The sequence below is a fragment of the Oryctolagus cuniculus genome, chromosome 7, assembly GCF_964237555.1.
Source record: "Oryctolagus cuniculus chromosome 7, mOryCun1.1, whole genome shotgun sequence".
Classification (NCBI taxonomy): Eukaryota; Metazoa; Chordata; class Mammalia; order Lagomorpha; family Leporidae; genus Oryctolagus; species Oryctolagus cuniculus.
The window spans coordinates 110989759-111012172 of NC_091438.1; the positions used below are offsets into that span (position 1 = coordinate 110989759).

At 39.5% G+C, this 22414-nt stretch overlaps 1 protein-coding gene across 10 annotated transcripts in view; it reads right to left on the reverse strand.

Annotated features, from left to right (window-relative positions):
* The window catches only part of PATJ (PATJ crumbs cell polarity complex component), a 438074-nt gene that overhangs the window by 359843 nt on the left and 55817 nt on the right, over window positions 1-22414 (reverse strand). For all 10 annotated transcript variants that reach the window (XM_070078398.1, XM_070078393.1, XM_070078397.1 and 7 more), the window contains exons 9-14: window positions 22275-22374; window positions 18021-18112; window positions 16555-16696; window positions 11661-11807; window positions 6963-7039; window positions 4266-4322 (exon numbers count right to left, since the gene is read on the reverse strand). In XM_070078398.1, the coding sequence (XP_069934499.1) occupies window positions 4266-4322; window positions 6963-7039; window positions 11661-11807; window positions 16555-16696; window positions 18021-18112; window positions 22275-22374 (615 nt within the window). The remainder of the gene's footprint in view (window positions 1-4265; window positions 4323-6962; window positions 7040-11660; window positions 11808-16554; window positions 16697-18020; window positions 18113-22274; window positions 22375-22414) is intronic.

Sequence of the window (22414 nt, forward strand, 5' to 3'; positions counted from 1 at the left end):
ACCAAAATAAGAGCTAGACCCTTAGAAGCACCAGCTAGAGCCATGAAACACAGTTATCCTCATCAGAAAGCTGAAGGACAGAAGAGAAGTGATAATCTGGACCCCACATCATGACACAACCCTGCCTTATCCCTTCCATTGGGGTTGCCTGGCACCCAGGATAAAGCCTATGCAGATCACCCTGGTTCTGAAAGCTCCCAGCACCTGGCCTGCTTCACCTTATCTCCTGACAATGAAATTAAGAAGTACCTCACCACATACCAACTGTTATTAATTACTGCAGGATTGTCTACTCATTCCACAGACTGAGAATCAACTTCCTGAGTTCAAATTCTAGATAGCTACGTGATGCTGGAAAATCATATCAACTATGTCTAATTTAATTTTCTGTAAAAGGGACATACTGACAGATTAGTTTTTACCTCCAGATATGTATAGGAATTAAATATAATATTCTTTAAACAGCTGCAAGCACACAGTAGGCTGTTTTTTATCATGTATATATAAATAAGTGTTTTTTGCTAAACTGCTCTTTAACTTTCACTAAATTCTCAGATATTGGCTATTTTCTATTTAACTGTCTTCCAGTTCACTGAATTCCTTGTGCCTATTCTGCTAATTCTAATCTACTGAATACTTAATTTTAGTTATTTTCTACCCTGTAATTTCCATTTCATTCATTTTCAGATTTGTAATTCACAGGTGAAATTCTCAAGTACAAAAAAATCCATCTTTGCCATATCCTTTAGTTCTTGAACATGTTAGATATAAATTATAAGGATTTTTAAAAATTTTATTTATTTATTTGAGAGATACAGTTACAAAGCAAGGGAGAGACAGAGAGAAAGGTCTTCCATCCACTGGTTCACTCTCCAAATGGCCACAACAGCTGAAGCTGGACCGATTGAAGCCAGGATCCAGGAGCTTCTTCCAGTCTCCCACTGGCGTGCAAGGGCCCAAGCACTTAGGCCATCCTCCACTGCTTTCCCAAGCCATAGCAGAGAGCTGGATCGAAAGAGGAGCAGCTGGGACTAGAACCGGTGCCCATATGGGATGCCAGCACTGCAGGCAGAGGCTTAACCTAGTATGCCACAGCACTGGTCCTGCTTATAAGAATATAAGTAGTTAATTCCAACATCTAGATCAACTTTGGATCTATTTCTGTTGTGCGGTGTTCTGTCATTATTAGTTATTTGGTTGCAATTCTCATCATGCCATAATTTGATAGAATGAACAACATTATTTATGACAACTACAACAGGCTTCAAATGATGTTAACTGGGGTCAGTGCTATGGTGTAGTGGGTTAAGTTGCTGTCTGCAGCACTGGCATCCCATATGGGAGTCAGTTCAAGTCCCAGGAGCTCCACTTCTGATCCAGCTCCCAGCTAACATGCCTGGGAAAGTACTGGAACACAGTCTAAGTGCTTGAGTCCCTGCACCCAAGTGGGAGACTCAGATGGAGCTCCTGGTTCCTGGCTTCAACCTGGCCCAGCCTGGCTGTTGCAGACATTTGGGAATGCACCAGAAGATGGATGATCTCTCTGTCTCTCCCTCTAATTCTGATTTTCAATAAATAAAACTTAAAAAAAAAATGATGTTAGGCTCTTGTCTTGAGTTGCCAAGGCTATGGAAGCCTTTTGAGTTCGCCACTTTGATGTTATTTTAGACAAGGTCATAGTCAAAGTGGAAGTTCTCTCCTCCCTTCAGAGAAAGGTACCTCCTTCTTTGATGACCTGTTCTTTCCACTGGGATCTCACTCACAGAGATCTTTCATTTAGTTTTTTTTTTTTTTTTTTTTTTTTTTTTTTTTTTTTTTTTTTTTTTTTTTTTCCCAGAGTGTCTTGGCTTTCCATGCCTAAAATACTCTCATGGGCTCTCCAGCCAGATCTGAATGCCTTAAGGGCTGATTCTGAGGCCAGAGTACTGTTTAGGACATCTGCCATTCTATGAGTCTGCTGTGTATCCTGCTTCCATGTTGGATCGTTCTCTCCTTTTTAATTCTATCAGTTAGTATTAGCAGACACTAGTCTTGTTTATATGATCCCTTAGACTCTTAATCCTATAATTGCGATCAATTGTGAACTGAAACTGATCACTTTGACTAGTGAGATGGCATTGGTACATGCCACCTTGGTGGGATTTAATTGAAATCCCCTGGCACGTTTCTAACTCTACCGTTTGGGGCAAATCCGATTGAGCATGTCCCAAACTGTACATCTCCTCCTCTCTTATTCCCACTCATATTTATCAGGATCACTTTTTACTTAAATTTAAACACCTAAGAATAATTGTGTGTTAATTAAAGGATGATTACTGACTCCATAAACAAGAGTGTCAATTGTTAAGTCAACAACAGGAGTCACTGTGCACATACCCCCCATGTAGGATCTCTGTCCTTAATGTGTTGTACAATATGAATTAATGTTATAACTAGTACTCAAATAGTATTTTACATTTGTGTTTCTGTGTGGGTGCAAACTGTTGAAATCTTTACTTAATATATACTAAATTGATCTTCTGTATATAAAGAGAATTGAAAAGGAATCTTGATGTGAATGGAATGGGAAACAGAGCAGGAGATGGGAGAGTTGTGAGTGGGAAGGAAGTTATTGGGGGTGGGGGAAGCCACTGTAATTCAAAAGCTGTACTTTGGAAATTTATGTTTATTAAATACAAATTAAAAAAATTTTTTTAATGATGTTAATTACCTCTACTCCAAGAGTTCTCACCTTGTGCAGTAAAAAGGAGCTAGTGTGTGTGCCTGTACACGTAGAGGTGGTTGGGATACTGGTGGGTGACCATCACAGAGACATGGCAGAGGTGTAATTCTGCCCAGGTTCCTGACTAGCGTTTTAGCCTCCCACATTATACAGCTCTGGAATTCGGTGGATGTCCCCATGGGGGATCAGCTCTTCTCATCACCTCTGCCCTCCTGCGATCAAAGCCCTACATTCCAGGACCTTACATTTTGTACTAAGTGAAACACAGCAAGTAAAAGAAGGAGAATGATCACACTTTGAGTACAGTCTTAAAGAATGGGGATCTCAGGGCCAGTATTGCAGCACAACGGATTAAGCTGTGACCTGTCATGCTGGTATTCCCAAATGCGCGCTGGTTTGAGACCTGGCTGCTCCACTTCTGATCCAGCCCCCTGCAAATGCACCTGGGAAAGCAAGAGAAGATGGTCCAAGTGCTTGGGTCCCTAAGCCCATGTGGGAAATGAAGCTCCTGTTTTCAGCCTGGTCCAACCCTGGCTGTTCCAGTCATTTGGGGAGTGAAACCAGCAGATGGAATATCTCTCTGTCTCTCTCCCTCTCTAGTAACTCTGCCTTTCAAATTAATTTAAAAAAAATTATAAAGAATGGGGTTCTCTATTAAGGAAGACATTTTCCACCACTCTCACTCCCTAGTTCCTCACCACTAGTCTTGCTAACTGTATTGCTTTTCCTGACCCACCTCCAGGTAAACTTGGACTTGGCAATTCTGGTGTAAAGGATTTCGACTGAGCAGACTTTCAGAACCACCTTATAGAAACCTAGCAATAGCTTCAGCTGTCCATTCCTTCACTTGTTAATCAAATATTTATTAATATCTACTCTGTGCCAGATCCTCTACTGAGTGCTAGAGTTCCAGAAGAGAACAAAGCAAGGAGGAGGAAAAAAAAAAACTCGGCCCTATAGAACTTATGTTTTAGTGAGTGGAGATCAAAAATAAGTAAGTTAGAGGCCAGCGCTGTGGCATAGCAGGTAAGGCTGCCATCTGCAGTGCTGGCATCCCATACGGGTGCTGGCTTGTATCCTGGCTGCTCCACTTCTAGTCTAGCTCTCTGCTATGGCCTGGGAAAGCAGTAGAAAATGGCCCAAATCCTTGGGCCCCTGCACCCATGTGGGAGACCTGGAAGAGGCTTCTGGCTCTTGGCTGTTGCAGCCAACTGGGGAATGAACCAGTGGATGGAAGACCTCTCCCTGTCTCTCCTTCTCTCTGTAACTTTCAAATAAATAAACAAATCTTTAAAAAAGAAAAAAAGAAGGTAACATGGGTCTTCTACATAATATGAACAATCACACCTGCATTATAGGAGATTTAAAATACACCTTAATTAACATCCTTTATAACCGTGAGAAGCCTCACATTTCCAGACAACATGTGAGACTAAGTTCTAGAAACTTATGAACAAACATTAATTTAGTTTCTTCAAGAAGAATTTATAACTTTATATAAAGTTCTTCAAACATTAAAAAAATTTTTAAAAACAATACTTACCTTGGAATACTTTTGTAACTCAGCATCATCTGCAATCTGTGTATTCAATGTCACAACCTAAATTAAGAAAAAATATTACCAATATTTATAAAAGCATAATTTTATTTCTTCCTAGGTTTTCTGAACATATCTGCCAAACCAATAACTCCATCTGACCTACATTCTAATCTCTTTCCTATATTTCTGAAACCCTAAGTGTAACACATAGTGGAAAATTTCAGACAGTATTGGCTTTCTCTTGTTCTCCATATCAATATTTTCTCCTAAATTATTCAAAAGTTGAACAGAATGTGATGGGTAAATACATCTATATGCTATTTTTAAAAATCCATGACCCCTGGCTGGTGCTGCGGCTCAATAGGCTAATCCTCCGCCTGTGGCGCCGGCACACCAGGTTCTAGTCCTGGTCGCTCCTCTTCCAGGCCAGCTCTCTGCTGTGGCCCAGGAAGGCAGTGGAGGATGGTCCAAGTGCTTGGGCCCTGCACCCCATGGGAGACCAGGAGAAACACCTGGCTCCTGGCTTTGGATCAGCGTGGTGCTCTGGCCACAGCCCGCCGGCCGCGGCGGCCATTGGAGGGTGAACCAACAGCAAAGGAAGACCTTTCTCTCTGTCTCTCTCTCACTGTCCACTCTGCCTGTCAAAAAAATAAATAGAAATAAAAATAAATAAAAATTTTAGTACAATCCTTCATTATATTGAATCTAAAAAAGTATTACTTTTTTGACAAAGCCAAGGGTATGGCCATTTTTACTTTCAATTCAGTCCTTAAAAAAAATTTGCAAGGTCAATAAAATCAGATGACTTTGGGAAAACTGAAGTATTTGACTTTTTACAGCAAGTTCAATCATTTCCCCAGGAGAAGCAGATGGCAAAGTCACAAACAGAAAGACCTCATCCAGGGGCCAGAAATGTGGCATAGCAGGTAATGCTGCAGCCCTGTGACACTTACATCCCATGTCCAGGTTGCTCCACTTCTAATCCAGCTCCCTGCTAATGGCTTGGGAAAAATAGTGGAAGCCCAAGGGTTTGGGTTCCTGCCACCCACATGGGAGACCTGGATGAAGCTCCTGGCTTTGGACTAGTCCAGCGCTGGCCATTGTGACCATCTGGGAAGTGAACCATCAGATGGAAGATCTCTCTGTCTTTCCCACTCTATAACTTTGATTTTTAAATATAAATAAATAATAAATGGAAGGAAGCTTGGGGAGACCCTGTTCCTGATAGGAAGCTCACGGGATACTTGGAGTTTTAATACTGGTCTAAAGCCACTGTTGCAAGCTTCAATGGTAGATACCCACAGACGTGAATTCCTTGCAAACAGAAAGTACTTTATTGATGATTTGCATCTGTGAGTTGTAAATAAATATGGGGCATCTGTAAGCAGGAGTTAAGTTAAACAATCCAACTAAAGATTCTAAAATTACTACATTTCAGAGTAGTAGAACTCGGAAGAAATCGAAGTGAGAAACATTGGAGTTCTCTCTCTCACTCCCTCTCTCTTTTCTCTTTCTCCCTTCCTTCCATCCATCCACTTTGCCTAGATTCTTCTTTCTGCCCCTCATTCCTGAGAACAACTACAAATTTTAATGAGTAAGCTATTACTTTAAATTTCCAATTTCAAATTCTATCTCCTCTTTCTGGCCCCTCTGTTGTGGCCTTACCACACAACAAATCAAGCTGGAAAAGGCGGTTATAGGGAGTATAAGATTTTAACAGAAAAGAGCCCATCACAAAACCGGCTGTTTGTAAATACCGGTATACCAAATTACTTTGAATTTCAAAGCAAGGGTAGAATAAAAGGTCACTTGCTAGGTGACAGCCTAATGATAGTATCTGAAATTTATGAAGCAGAGAAGATGCACTACCTGAGAACCGATATGCAAGTACAAAATTAGCAAGAAGACGAAGTATGAACTGTTCTGTCGAAATTTTCTAACAGATAGTGGCTGGATATTCTAAATCAAGAAGAGAAAAAAATCCAACCAGCTATCAAATACTAATGATAAGCATATATTAACAAAATGTGAATGACAGTAGAAATTTAAAAGAATATTTTACTGCTAATGCACTGGGTGAACACTGTAGAGGCTTTTCTAAGCACAGCTTTCTGCTTTCATGTGGATTCATATGGAGAAATGTAATCGATCCCTTATTTAATGAATTTAATAACAGGTGAAAGGAAGCCAAACGGACCACTGGAACTACAACTTACACCTAACCTAAATAACTTCCTGTTCTTTCAAATACATCTGATAATCATTCTTTCATTTTTCTCATAAAACTGTAAGATTCTCTGTGAAACACAGGACTAATGTCCACAGCCCTTTCAGTGTACAATAAAACAAACAGATCATAAAAGCAATCATAAAAATGCCAGCAATTTTAAGCAGCTGATACAGGTTATAAATTTAAAGGCAAGCCCTCATTCTCCTAACATTTTTTGGCTTATCACTGACTTAAATTGTTTCAACATAAACTGAGTGTCTGCTAATTGTAACTGAACTTTGTGTCCCAGTCTTAATTGTCCTTAAAACTTAAAATACTTTAAAAAGAAGTCAATTGATTGATCCAATAGAGAAGAAGAAATAAAGGCAGGCTGGACATTTTTTGATGCTACCAGTTCTTTAAAATTGTAGCGTTAGGATCTTGACACAAAATGAGATGTAAGTGTTTTTTATTAAAAGATTTTAACATACCATTACTTCATAATCAGGGCCCAGGAGGTTTTCCCATCTGGATTTCAGCTTATTTTCTGGAGAGTCCGTGACTCTTTCTGGATATATACAGATTTAAAAAAAAAAAAAGTTGAGGCTACCGTGAGCCAAAAACATTTAGCTGCTAATTTCTTTTATAACAACAGTTTCAGTAAGTAAAGGAAAATCATTAACTGACATCTACTAGGTAAAGTGACTTACAAGATTATTGTAAAATGTAAAGACCAGTTGGGACTAAATTATGAAGGGGCTTTTTGTTGTTAAGGGATATTTTAAAGGAAGGAGGAAATAACAAACATAACTGTAATTTCAGTTACATACAGCTTACATGTATATATCCTATAGTTTACAAGTAAAACACATCTGGTTTTGCTTTATAATATGCTAGAATGTATAAGGATTTAATGTAAATACTAATCACTTCATCACTTCTCGGCCTTTTATCTAAGATCAAGTGTAATATTAATCTCTTCAAAATAGTACCATTTTATCTATTCATTGGAAAAGTAAAAACTTACCAAGATATCTTTAATATCAAGCAGACATATCAAAACAATAAAATCACACTTTTCATATGAATTACTATAAAGGCTTATCTGAGGGACCAGGGTTTTGGCAAAACAGATTAAAGGCCAGTGCCGTGGCTCAATAGGCTAATCCTCCACCTAGAGGCGCCAGCACACCGGGTTCTAGTCCCAGTCGGGGCACTGGATTCTGTCCCGGTTGCCCCTCTTCCAGGCCAGCTCTCTGCTGTGGCCCGGGAAGGCAGTGGAGGATGGCCCAAGTGCTTGGGCCCTGCACCCCATGGGAGACCAGGAGAAGCACCTGGCTCCTGCCTTCGGATCAGCACGATGCGCCGGCAACAGCGCACTGGCCGCGGCGGCCATTGGAGGGTGAACCAACGGCAAAGGAAGACCTTTGTCTCTCTCTCTCTCACTGTCCAGTTTGCCTGTCAACAAACAAACAAACAAACAAACAGAAAGGATTAAGCCGCTGCCTGTGATGCTGGCATCCCATAGGAGCATCGGTTTGAGTTGACTTTCTCACTGGTTTGCTGCACTTCCTATCCAGCTCCCTGCTAATGCACCTGAGAAGGCAGTGGAAGACAGCTCAAGTACTTAGACCCTGCTTCCCATGTGGAAGATTGGATGGAAGTTCCAGGCTCCTGGTTTCAACTTGGCCGGGTCCCAACCATTGTGGTCATTTGGGAAGTAATCCAATGTGTATGGAAGATATCTCTCCCCCACCCCAACTCTGCCTTTCAAATAGACAAAATAAACCTTTAGAAAAAAGTTATCTTGTTTAATTTGACCAGAGTTTCAAGGGCTTTTGCATAAAATAAACTTTGCATTCATACCAGTTTTTTGTTGCTTCTTGGCTATTAGAATACTTGGAATTTTTATGATGTTCTTACTTGAGTGTAATATTGGCTTTATTGGACAGATGATTTAAAGAGTTAAAACAGATTTTAAAATGTCTTGCCTATCCTCTATATGATCTTAATCAGAATCTCAGTACATAGTTTGTAGTCTGAATAATGTCTAATGGGTAAAAGTCAAAGTATTAACACTATAACTTCAAATTATATCCATAGTAGCAGCAGGAAATAAACTTACATATTTTTCCTTTAAGTTAAAGAGAAACTGAACTTTCTAAGATTGGACAAACCACAGAACACTTACCATGACTGACATAACCATCTGCCTAAAATCAAAAAAAACTTGCAATATCAGCTTTTATTCTTCGACACAGACGGCTCATTTTGGATGCACATAATGGTTAATTATATAATTTGAATCATTAACTAAAATAGTCTAACCTCAGAAATCAGAGACTAAGACTAATGAACATTAAAGAACTTAAATTATTAGATTTACAAAAGAACATTCTTGAACTAACTATATTAACTGATATGCTAGATTAATTTAGGGAATAACTAACCAAAGATCTTATTAAAAACAAAATAGCAAATGCATTAGAGTTCTGCATCTTTGCACCTATACTCCTGTTAGTATTTCCTTAAGAAATTCTTTGGGATACACTTTCAGCCTTGTGGTAAAGATGCTGGTTACAACACCTGTGCTCCTTATCAGAATGCCTGGCTTTAATACCAGGTTCCAGCTCCTAACTCGTTCCTGCTAATGCAGACCCTAGGAGTCAGAGGTTTTGGCTAAAATAACTGAATTCCTGCCACCCAGGTGGGAGTTCCTGGCTTCTGGCTTTGGCCCATCCTCATCTTGGCTGTTACAGGCAACTGAGAAGTGAACAGTGGATGAATGTAAGCTGTCTCTAAGAAAAATTTCAAAATTAAAAAAAAATTTTCCCAAGAAATTTTTGAGGGTTCTAACATGTTGTTTGTCAAACTTCTTTCAGGCAGCAGTTTCTTGAACAAAATTTGCCTGGTACTGGTTTAATTCTAAGTGTAAAACACATATTAAGGAACAGCACTGTGGCATAGTGGATAAAGACACTGTCTGCAGTGCCAGCATCCTATATGGGCACCAGTTCATGCCCTCGTGGCTTCACTTCCGATCCAGCTCTCTGCTATGGCCTGGAAAAGAAGTAGAAGATGGCCCAAGTCCTTGGGCCCCTGCACCTGTGTGGAAGACCTAGAGGAAGCTCCTGGCCCCTGATCAGCCCAGCTCTAGCCATTGTGGCCATTTGGGGAGTGAACCTTCAAATGGAAAATCTCCTTCTCTCTGCCTCTGCCTCTCCGTAACTCTGCCTTTCAAATAAAAAAAAAAAATCCTAAAATAAAAAGCACATATACACACACAAACACACAATAGTCATATACCTGTATAAACTGATAATGGTATTTAGTTGACAATTCTTTTGACTAAATTTTTAACTTCAGTTGTATAATGAAAAGTCATGACTTTTAAAACATTGCACAAAGTCCCAATTGCAGAGATCAATTTACTCTCAATAACTCAATAAATCATAGACTACACAAAATAATCAAAAAAAAATGAATAACATAACTATCCAAATGATTATATCAAAGGCAAGAAAGAGAGCAGTTAGAAGACTGGTTTTAGGCCTGCGCCGTGGCTCACTAGGCTAATCCTCTACCTAGCGGCGCTGGCACACCGGGTTCTAGTCCCGGTTGGGGCGCCGGATTCTGTCCCAGTTGCCCCTCTTCCAGGCCAGCCCTCTGCTGTGGCCAGGGAGTGCAGTGGAGGATGGCCCAGGTGCTTGGGCCCTGCACCCCATGGGAGACAAGGAAAAGCACCTGGCTCCTGGCTCCTGCCATCGGATCAGCATGGTGCACCGGCCGCAGCGCGCCGGCCACGGCGGCCATTGGAGGGTGAACCAACGGCAAAAGAAGACCTTTCTCTCTGTCTCTCTCACTGTCCACTCTGCCTGTCAAAAAAATAAAAAATAAAAAAATAAAAAAATAAAAAAAAGAAGACTGGTTTTAAATTCAAACTGAAATTATACATTAGCACAAAGAAAAAAAAAGTAGTGAAGTTGATCCAAAAAGCACAAATAACATATTTCTAGAACTCTTTCTAAATTAAGAATGTTTTTGATTTTCTCCTGATATTCCACTGAATGTCTGAGTTCAACTGAATTAAAATAGCAAAGATTAATTTTGACCCAATCAACTTGGGTCAAAAGAACTAGATAAATTTTCAAATCATAAAAAAAATTTTAAATACGAATTACTGGTTAACACCCTTCTTCAAGCTATTCTTTCCTGACACAAGACAAAGCCAAAAACCAAAACTGCTCTGGATGATAAATAGTGTTAAGTATCCCAAGAGATTCATTTAGCCGGTGCTCTCCTGAGAACTTTCATGCAGGAAACTCTTTCAGACTATTACTCAGCATCCTTGCAGAACAGAGTTCACTATATTAATTGAGCAGCAAAGTACACGTAAAAGGACAAAGCTGCAAATCAAGTAAAAAGTAAAGAATAATTACACAGCAGCCTAGCAATTTGATGCAAACATATAAAAATGTAAACGTTGTTTATGATGAAAAGCAAATATAGAAGCTATAAACAATGCATATAGATATGCCAGTGATAAATACAAACTAAAATAGAGTAATTAAAAATGCTAAGAAGATTATAGTTATCACAGACTAATAAATATACATTCAAAATTAACATAATTTAAACAAAGATTAAACAAGAATGTGCTTGGTCTCCAACTGCTACAAGTGCTAAGGAGCTGATTTTAAGAACACCATATTAAGGCTGGCACTGTGTCATAGGAAGGTTGGGCCTCCGCCTGCAGTGCTGCTATGCCATGAAGGCACAGGTTTGAGTCCCGGCTGCCCACCTGCAATCCAGCTCCCTGCTAAAGCACTTGCAAAAGCATCAGAAGATGGCCCAAGTTTTTGGGCCCCTGCACCGACATGGGAGACTGGAAGAAACTCCTGGTCCCTGGCTTCGGCCTGGCCCAGAACTGGCCATTGTGGCCATTTGGGAAGTGAATCAGCGCATGCAAGATCAATCTCTCTCTCTCTCTCCCTCTCTCCTCCTCTATCTGTATTTCTGCCTTTCAAATAAATAAATAAATCTTATAAAGAAAAAGAAAAGAACTTTTAAAAAAAGCTATATTTTAGATTTCCAAAATGGTTCTATGATTTGTCATATTAATTATAAACAGAGAAATTGGTTAACAAATGAAAGGTTAAATTACTCCCAAATGAATGCTTTGTGCCTACCCAATTTTTCTAAAGCTTGCATGTTGTCATTTTTTAGATTATCCATTCTTTCTTCAGTTTCCTCATCTTCATCGTCCAAATTAGTTTCTGTTTCCACTGCTCCAGTTAAAAAGAGAGCTGGTGTTTTTGGTGGTTCTACAACACTTCCTAAAATAAAAATTGATAACTTGAATTAATAGTAGCTGAGAACCATATTAAGTGAACTATTTCACTCCTGCCCTCCCATTCCACACCCTCATTACAAGCTCTAAGAAAACTTACCTGAGGCCTTTAATCTAAAATGCCATATGTGATACCAATCAATGTGTTAAATAATAAACTGCTGAATGTACAGAAAATAAGGAAATAGGCAACGGGAAGAAAAAAGCAAGGTAAAGCAGATGACAAAGCAGCAGCAGATACATTTTAAACATAGCCTTCAAAAAGAAAAATTCACTAAGGGTCCTAGGCTTTTGATGTTGTAGTGGGTAGGGAGCATAACACGCAGAATAAGCTGAACGGATTGCACTGGTCTTTCCTAGGTTCCAGCATGACACTAGCGTAAGCATAACAAACAAGTCCACATAGCTAACCTTATTAACTGGAAGAGAACTGGAGAGAGTTCCCTTGGGTGCAGAGGATTTTGCCGACCTTAGCTAAATTAAGTAATGCAAGTAAGATTTATCTGTAGTTTTCTATCTCGGTCATTCAAGTCATAATGTGTTTCTTACCTTAGAAGAGTTAAATAAATCCTCATGGGCTATTTTTAAAATAATCACACGTCATTTATGAAGTATTCTTATAAAAAGTATTTAACCATGACTCTAACGAAAACTTTAGATCTAGCTTCTAATTCACAGGAAACCTAACAGAACAACAAGTTAAGGAACTCCACAAAAAGAATCAAATTTAGAAAGAGGTATTCCAGTGACCAATAAACTAATCCCTTTAAAACATCTATGTTGATGGGGCCGGCACTGTGGCATAGTGGGTAAAGCTACCACCTGCAGTGCCAGCATCCCATATGGGCAGCAGTTCGAGCCCCAGCTGCTCCACTTCCAATCCAGCTCTCTGCTGTGGCCTGGGAAAGCAGCAGAAGATGGCTCAGGTCCTCAGGGCCCTGTACCTGCTAGGAGACGCAGAAGAAGCTCCTGGATCCTGGCTTCAGATCAGTGCAGCTCCAGCTGTTGCAGCCAGTTGGGGAGTGAACCACTGGATGAAAGACCTCTCTCTCTGCCTCTCCTCTCTGTGTGTAACTCTTTCAAATAAATAAATAAATAAACTTTTTTAAAAAATGACTTACTCATTTAAAAAAATCTATGTTGGGGCCAGTGCTGTGGTGTATCAGGTAAAGCCACCATCTACGGTGCTGGCATCCCATATGGACACTGTTCGACTTCCAATTCAGTTCCCTGCTAATGTGCCTGGGAAAGCAGTGGAGGATAGCCCAAGTGCTTTGGCTCCTACACCCACATGGAAGACTCAGAAGAAGCTCCTGGCTCCTAGCTCTGGCCTGGCCCAGCCCTGGACGTAGCAGCCATTTGGGGAGAACCAGCAGATGGAAGATCTCTCTATCTCTGTCTGTCTGTCTAACTCTGCCTTTCAAATAAATACGTAAATTTATTTATTTATATATATATACACATATGTGTGTGTGTGTGTGTATATATATATAAATGGTATATATGGTATAAATGGTATATGGTATAAATCTATACCTATACCATAGGGACAGAGTGAGGGATTCTTCTAGATTAAGAAAGTAAACAATGCTTAACAAATGCCACAAATGCAAGGCATGATTCGATTTTAGTTTGGGGAGGAATAACAAGAGAAGCTATAAAAGATATTTTGAGGAGCTGGCGATGTGGCTTAGTGGGTAAAGCGGACACCTGAGGTACCGGCATCTCATATGGGCACCAGTTCGAGTCCCAGCTGCTCCATTTCCAATCTGGTTCTTTGCTATGGCCTGGGAAAGCAGTAAAAGATGGCCCAAGTTCTCTGACCCCTGCACCCATGTAGGAGACCCAGAGGAAACTCCTGGCTCCTGGCTCCAGATCGGCACAGCTCTGGCTGTTGCAGCCAGTTGAGGAGTGAACCAGAAGATGGAAGACCTCTCTCTCTCTCTCTCTCTCTCCCTCCCTCTCTCTCTCTGCCTCTCCTCTCTCTGTGTAACTCTTTTTTCAAATAAAGAATTAAATCTTTAAACAAAAAAAAAAAGGTTTTTTTTGGAGCAGCAATACATTGAATATACAAAAATATATATACTCAGTGCTAGAATAAGAAATGCCAACATTTTCTGTGGCATTATTCACAATAACCAAGAAGTAGAAACAACCTAAATGTATATTTAGAATGAGTGGATAAAGAAATTGTATCATGGGCCCAGTGCTGTGGTGTAGTGGGTTAAGCCTCTGCTTGCTGCACCAGCATCCCATATGGGTGCTGGTTCGAGTCCCAGATGCTCCACTTCCAATACAGCTCCCTGCTGGTGGCCTGGAAAAGCAGTGGAAGATGGTCAAAGTGCTTGGGCCCCTGCACCCATGTAGGAGACCTGGAAGAAGCTCCTGGATCCTAGCTTCAGATCGGCCCAGCTCTAGCCATTGTGGCCATTTGGGTAGTGAACCAGCAGATGGAAGACCTCTCTCTGTTGTCTCTCCTCCACTCTCTGTAACTTTGCCTTTCAAATAAATAAATAAATCTTAAAAAGAAATTTTCCACATACAAATAATGGAATGGTATTCAGTCTTAAAAAAGAAGTAAATCCTGTCATATGCCATAACATAGATGAACTCGGAGGACATCATGCAAAGTGAAATGCACCAGTCACAGGACAAAGACTGCATACTTCCACTTGTATGAGGAATCTAAGCAGCCAAACTCACAGAAACAGGAAGTGTAATGGTGGTTACTAGAGGCTGAGGGAAAGGGAATGCGGAGCTAGGTAAATCAGTGGGCACAGAATTTCAATTGTGCAAGATGAAAAAATTCTAGAGATCTGCTTAAAACAACGTGCATATAGTTAAGGAGACTGTTGTCTACTTAAACATTTGTTGGGAAAGAAGATTTCATGTTAGTTATTTTTTACTATAATTTAAAAAAGTCAACCAGAAGCTACTGGCCCAGCTGGAGAAAAGAGTTACCACCACATTCACTATAAAGCCACAGTCTGATTGTGAGCCACAAACAGCATACATTACAGCATGCAAATAAATATAAGTTTACAAATAGTAGGGGCTTAGAGGGAGAAGAGACAGTAAGAGTTTGAATGGCAGGGGGAGGTAACTTGCAAGAGCTAGAAGCTGTTTCAGTAAAACCAACTTCTAAATGCTGACAGTATGCAAGGCATAAAAAGATGTGTGACATGGGGGCAAGAAGCAAAAAGATAACCGCTCCCCTACATTTTAGTCCTCCACATAAGACAGGTGACTACCACGTAATGTGCTAAATGCTAAAACAGACTACTTTCAAAGGGATGCTTTGGAAAGGGTACTGGGGAACCACAGAACAATCCATGGAGAAAAAGGTGTCAGTACTTATAACAAATCAAAAACATAGGCAGGCGCAGTAAAGAACTGTTAATCCGCAGACATTGGGCATGCCTACATTCATTTGCTACAGTAGACTGAAGCCAAGGGCTCTATAAGGGCTATTAGAAACCATTATATTTATATAAATATTTATGAGAACCTTTTAAGGACAATAAGGCATATGTACAATTTGCACTATTTAAGCAATTTTAAATTTCAGACATACAGTGCAGTTGACAGGGCATCTGTCTTTCAGCAGCAAAATTTCCACTATCACATAAAACATAAAAAGTTCCCATTTAAATACAAATCAATAACAGTTGAATCCAAAGACTACTAGACTTATTATATCTCCAGAGCAATATTTCCGGAGGGGTAAAAAGCTTGACTTATTTTCTCAAAATTCTAACACAAGTGTTCCTGCTCAGAGGTTATATAACAAACTCATTTCAAACTGTACATGTGTTCCCATGATTACCAACTTCTGTTGATCTATACACTTAGAAATTGATAATCAAACATTGGCATGCATACAATTATGTCGTTCTGTAATGAAGATCTACTTTTTTAATAACTACATTAACAACAAATATTATTTTACAATGAAATGCTTTTGATATAAAAAACCCATGTTTTATTTTCTCTCACTACACCTCAAAGTTAAGAGATAGATTTGAATAAAATATATTGTTAAAAGTAATATGAAACCCAAAGTTTGCAAAAATGTCAAAGCATTACAAAAATGAAACCCCTTGGAACAAAAGGCAAAGCAGTATTATTCAAACATAAGCAATAAATGAAATTTGAAAGCTTTTTGGAAAAAATGATTTCATCTCCATTTAGAGAAACTCCTGGAGCTTAGTGTGTATCAGGGTTCTTGTCCTAACATTTGCACTCACACATTATTAATAGCAAAGGAAATGCATCTTTAATGCATAAATGAGCTTACTCATTTCTCCATCACTGCCTTTCACAAAGTAGGAAGGTTTTCCTGCTGAGACTCACACAGCAACTACTAAAACTTGGCTATTCATTTGGCCCAGACTCCACATTGGGAGAAGGATGATAGAATGAATTACCTCTGGGGCTGGCCCTGGCCTGAAGCTCCAGCATCCCATATGGGTGCTGGTTCAAGACCTGGCTGTCCCACTTCTGATCCAGCTCTCTGCTATGGCCTGGGAAAGCAGAAGTTCGTCCAAATCCTTGGGCCCCTGCACCCGCATGGGAGCTCCTGGCTCCTGGCTTTGAACTGGTGCAGCTCTGGCCATTGCGGCCATCTAGGGAGTGAACCAGCGGATGGAAGACCTCTCTCTCTCTGCCTCTCCTCTCTCTGTGTAACTCTGATTTTCAAATAGATAAATAAATCTTTAAAAAAAATGAATTACCTCTGTCTGAAGGGAGTTCAAGCTGATAACCAGATGAGGATGTCTTCCTTCGAGCTAGGGTTAGGTGTACCACCTGTCCTGCATTTCGTAACACTTCAACAACATGCTGGTTGTCAAAACCCTGAATATTCACCCCATTAACCTAAAATATTAAGAAGCAAGTTAAACAAACTTTAAGTTGTCTACTATTTTTAATTCTGGCATGACTGAATGAAACAATTGATTTTATCTCCCAAATAATTTATATAAGATCTTAGTATTTTTAATAAGGATGCAAAACTAATAGTTAAAGAAATTGACAAACTTGCTCACAAACTAGAAAGCAAATTCAAACTTGCATGTCTATATCACATGTTTTAACTAACAGCCTGAGAGAGATAAAGGGCTTTACTCGGGTGCTATTCAAATTCAAATTCAGAATGCTATAAAAGATGATCAACTGCCATATAGAGCTCTCAAGATGTATTAATAGAAGTCATTATTGTCAAAATTGAAGTGGTCATGCAATATTTCATCTCTCTCTCATATCATTATGCAACATTTTCCAAAAAAACACTGATTTCCCTCAATCAGGTCTTCTAGTGTTCTTATGAAGGATGTGTAAGAAAGGTATTGCTAATCCAAGTCTAGCTCATTTCTACATTTTTAAAAGTCCATCAGGACAACAGGACTCCTCTCTCAATCTTCTTAACACTGGCCAAATCACTATTTTAGTTTCCCTCCTAAGTATTTTCTCTAAAGCATACATGACTATTGCTAGTCTTCAGACAGCACAAATCACCAAAAGACATTTCTTAGGTCCATTACTGTAAAAAGGGGAGTCATGAAAGGTGCATCCTGAAATAGACAAGAAGGACACAGACTCAATCACCTCCCAACATCTGTTTCCATGTAAATAACCTTATGTGTATAGACACTAGATTTCTATATATCAACTATCTATATCTGAATGAGAGTATATAAAAATTTAATTTATACTAAATGAGGGAAGACCAATTTCATTTGAAAAGGGTATGGCGTTCTAAAATACAGAAAACATCTGAACCTGGGGTGTACTAAAAATAGCTAGGAAGAATATTACTTTCACAAAGAGATAAAAAGAGATGGTTAACAGTTTATTAATTATATGTAATAACTTTAAAGAACATGTTTGAAAAGTGTTTTCTGTGAGAATGTTGGAATATATTTCAAATATGTGTACATATATAAATATATGTATTTAATTAATTATGTTTGTGTATATGTAATTTTTCCTACCAATAAGTCTTTATTGATAATCAAAAAAAAAAGAAATTCAGAATCACAGAAGTTCAAATTAAATGAGATTTCACTGTGAGTTACACACAAACTTAACAGTTCTAAAACCTTATGAAACTTTATTAAGTCCTCCCTTTTCAAATATATAATAATAAAGATCAGCATTTCTTAAACTTGATTCAAACCTAAAACAGAGGGCAGTTACTTACAGCAACTATCTTGTCATTCACTTGAATGTGGCCATTGTGGTAGGCAGCACTGCCAGGTATTAAACTTTTCACATAGATACCTGCAGCTTCCCCTAAGGGTGCACAGACATAGGGGAAAAGGAAGAAAGCTCTAATTAGGTCCTGATTGCAAAATTTATGTCAAGAGATTAATTAGCTAAAGAGACTGACTGAAGGCTTGATAAATACTATTTTGAACACAAGCACAAGAAAATGATGGATTATTTCAAACTGTCACCATCACAGGTGACCTGAATTTGAAATGATGTGACTGATGACTACTGTTTTGGAAAAATAATCAGTAATGGGACCTTGATGAAAGGTGTGGGGAGCAATCCGGACTAGACTAAGTTACTCGAATTAAGACTTATTCTATGCATCTGCTCTCCCACAATATGGCGCTGGGAGAGAAGTAAACAGCTTCCGCACAGCTGCCTCCAGTTCAACTAATAAATTGTAGGACTTGCTCCTGATTGGAGAGCAGCGTACTCGGCGTGTGGGCAGCCGAGTTGGGATTGGCGGAGGAGGACTATAAAGGAGGAGAGAGACGGCATGCACCGGGAACATCTATGGGGAACATCTAAGGGAACCCGTGCAGCCCCCGAGAAAGCCGGCCGGCGGTGTGCCGCTCCCCTGCGGAAGTGGGGAATGCGGCCAGGGGGAACTGCCCTTCCACGGAGGTGGAAGGGATAGTAGCCAACCCGGGAAGAACCAGCAGCAAACCCGGGGAGGGCCGAGCAGACGAAAGAACAGCGCAGGGTCCTGTGTCGTTCCTCCGCGAAGAGGGGGAGCGACAAAAGGCACTCCAATCTAAGCTGAAATTCAGGTTAACGCTGACCCTCTCTCTTGGTCTATCTCCAGTCTCACTGCTGACTTGGCATAAGCCTTCATTATTTTTCACTAGCACCGTGACAGACAAGTATCTCCTAACAGGTCTTCCTGCTTCCAATTAGTTCAGGGCTCTCGTTTGAGCCCCACAGAAAAAAGAAACATACACAAGGTCTCAAAAGAAAACTAGAGGCTGGCGCTGCAGCTCACTAGGCTAATCCTCCACCTTGCGGTGCCGGCACACCGGGTTCTAGTCCTGGTCAGGGCACCGGATTCTGTCCCGGTTGCCCCTCTTCCAGGCCAGCTCTCTGCTGTGGCCAGGGAGTGCAGTGGAGGATGGCCCAAGTCCTTGGGCCCTGCACCCCATGGGAGACCAGGATAAGTACCTGGCTCCTGCCATAGGATCAGCGCGGTGTGCCGGTCGCAGCGCGCCAGCTGGGCCAGCCATTGGAGGGTGAACCAATGGCAAAGGAAGACCTTTCTCTCTGTCTGTCTCACTGTCCACTCTGCCTCTCAAAAAAAAAAAAAAAAAAAAAGAAAAAAGAAAAAAGAAAACTAGAATGGACTCAGCAACACAAAATAGTCTTTACACTATATATATATATATATATATATATATATATATATTATTATTTTTGACAGGCAGATTTAAACAGTGAGAGAAAGTTCTTCCTACCTGTTGGTTCACCCCCCAAATGGCCACTACAGCCGGCGTGCTACGCCAATCTGAAGCCAGGAGCCAGGTGCTTCCGCCTGGTCTCCCATGTGGGTGCAGGGCCCAGGCACTTGGGCCATCCTCCACTGTCTTCATGGGCCACAGCAGAGAGCTGGATTGGAAGAGGAGCAACCGGGACAGAATCGGCGCCCCAACCCAGGGTGCTGGCACCGCAGGCGGAGGATTAGCCTAGTGAGCCACGGTGCCAGCCATCTTTACACTATAAAACAAGACATTTAAGGAGAAACAAACAGCCATATAAAAATTTTAACTATACAAAAAGCATGCATTGGGGCTGGAGTTGTGGTATAGCAGGTAAAGCTGCAGCCTGCAGCACCGGCATCCCATATGGGCTCAGGTTCGAGTTACTCCACTTCTGATTCAGCTCTCTGCTAATGCACCTGGGAAAGCAGTGGAGGATGACCCAAGAACTTGGGCCCCTGCACTCAAGTGAGAGACCCTGACAGAGTTCCAGGCTCATGCCTTCGGCCTGGTCCAGCCCTGGTCATTGCATGCCATTTGGGGAGTGAACCAGCAGATGGAAGACCTCTCTCCCTCTGTCTCCTCCTCTCTCTGTAACTCTGCCTTTCAAATAAGTAAGTAAATATTTTTTAAACATTACACTAAAAGAAAAAGCATGCATTCCTTTGGACAAGACAGTTGTAGGGAAACACAAAGTAAAAAAACCATAGTTCTGGATGATTTTGTATTTTTCTTTCATTAATTTCATATGAACTCAAAATATTACTTGTAGAGGAAAAATAATAAGCAATGTGTTCCTATTGAACTTCCATAGAATCACATTCAAGGCCTCCTGTAATCTACTTCAAACTTATTTTTCAACTTCATCTTCTACCACATAACTCCACCAAGATAAATGCTTGGCATTTTCATGACTTCATTCTTCCTCTCATTCAAGTCTTTCTACCTGTCAATCTCTTCTATCGTTCTTTTTTATTTTACTAATATAAATACCCTTTATATAAATAAAAAACTTTTTAAAAAGGAAACAGAACAGATTCCATGTATTTCATAGACAGAAGTCTAAGACAACAATACTTCCCTGTATCATTCTGAAGTCAAATCCTTCCTTTTTTGTGAGTGCTCCAATTCTCTGTCAAATTGGATCCTCCATTTGCCATCCTATAATAGTTTGCTCACATCTCTGCTAACATAACTCTTTCATTTATCCTTAAATAGGTAAGAGCTGGTTACATATTATCTCCTGGAATAGATTTTCTTATTCTACTTGCCCCTACAGAACTAAGCATAGTAACTCCTCAAAAGTCCAATGAGTAGAATAAAAATTACTTTGAACAATCACATGTTGTCTCTCCAGTTACAGCGCTGGGTGTTTGAGTCCTACCTCCAATCCTGACTTAAGCTTCCTTCTATGTCAGACCCTGGGAGGCAGCAGTAATGGTTCAAATGATTGGGTTCCTGCCCTCCATGTGGGAAACCTGGCTTTGAACCAGCCCAGGCTCAACTACTGTAGATGTTTGGGGAATGTACCAGCAGATGGGAGCTCTCTCTAGCTGCCTCTCAAATAAATACTTCTTGTTAAATGTGAAAAAACAAAATATGTTGAATTTTAAGATGTTCTAGTTTTTTAATTCACCTGCCCTTCTCAAACCATCCAATCTCAAAAACTTCCTTTGATGTTATAGAAGTAAAATGGTGTTTTTTATTTATAAAGTAACATAAATATCAGATTTTCTCAATTTTTGATCATTCACTTTAAGAATTAAACTTTAAGTTTAGAAACTAAGTCATTCTCATTAACCAAACTCACTATGTTTTTTTGTGATAATATTATACAATTCATATTTAGTTCATTCGGGACTCATTTAAATTCTGAATCTAAAAAAAGATGGCACTTAGAAAAATCTAAAGGTTTGAAAAGAGACATTTCATTAGGCTAAAATAGCACAAGGTGGCCTGACATGAATTTCACATAGGACTTTGAATATATTAGCACTCTTAATTTTTCCACCTGCTATATATATGCAAGATAATTTTTTAAAGAAATTAACTCTCTGATCTTGTTACTTTTTCAGAAAAACCAAAACATTTTATCTCTCTGAAGTTCCATGTTACTAGTTTGTAAAGAAGTTTACTTTTTTACCCTAATAACTATCTTGTAATAAAACAATACCTCTTACACTGTTATCAAGCTCTGCAGGTAAGGGTTGAGGGAGCTTGATTCAGAGATACTCAATTCACATACCTGCATTTATTCTCATAGTGTATTTCGTTTATATGAAAGGAAAATAACTCTACTGAAATATTTGTTTTATCTTAGTTTTTTAATGACTAAACATAAGGTTAACAATCTTTAGACTTGTAAATGAAATTCATAATCAATTCACTTTCTCACCAACTTAATATACCATAATATGTTAACAGTCACAATATTCAAAATATATCTCTTAGAAATAATAGGAGGTGCAATTCAAATGCTGTACACTGAGCTGCACAATTAGATTCTTTGGTTAATGACTATTGAGCCAGCTATAAAACTATTGAGATAAAATGTGATTCCCTAATCACTGAAAAGTAACTGGCTACTATTAGATTCACGGTTTTATTGTTCGGGTTTAAATTAAAATCTGTAAGTATTTAATTTTACTGTCCAGAAACCTTAACATCCTTCACAATTATTTCCAAATATCTCATAGAAATGATTCGTTTACCTGAATGAGATGTTCCAACATAGCCAACAATTCTAATCCCAAGACTCTGTCCATCTTTCTTAACAAGTTCAACATTGTATGTTTCAAAAGGAGAATTGTCCTAAAAGGAAAAAAAAAAAAAAATATATAATTTGTTTAGT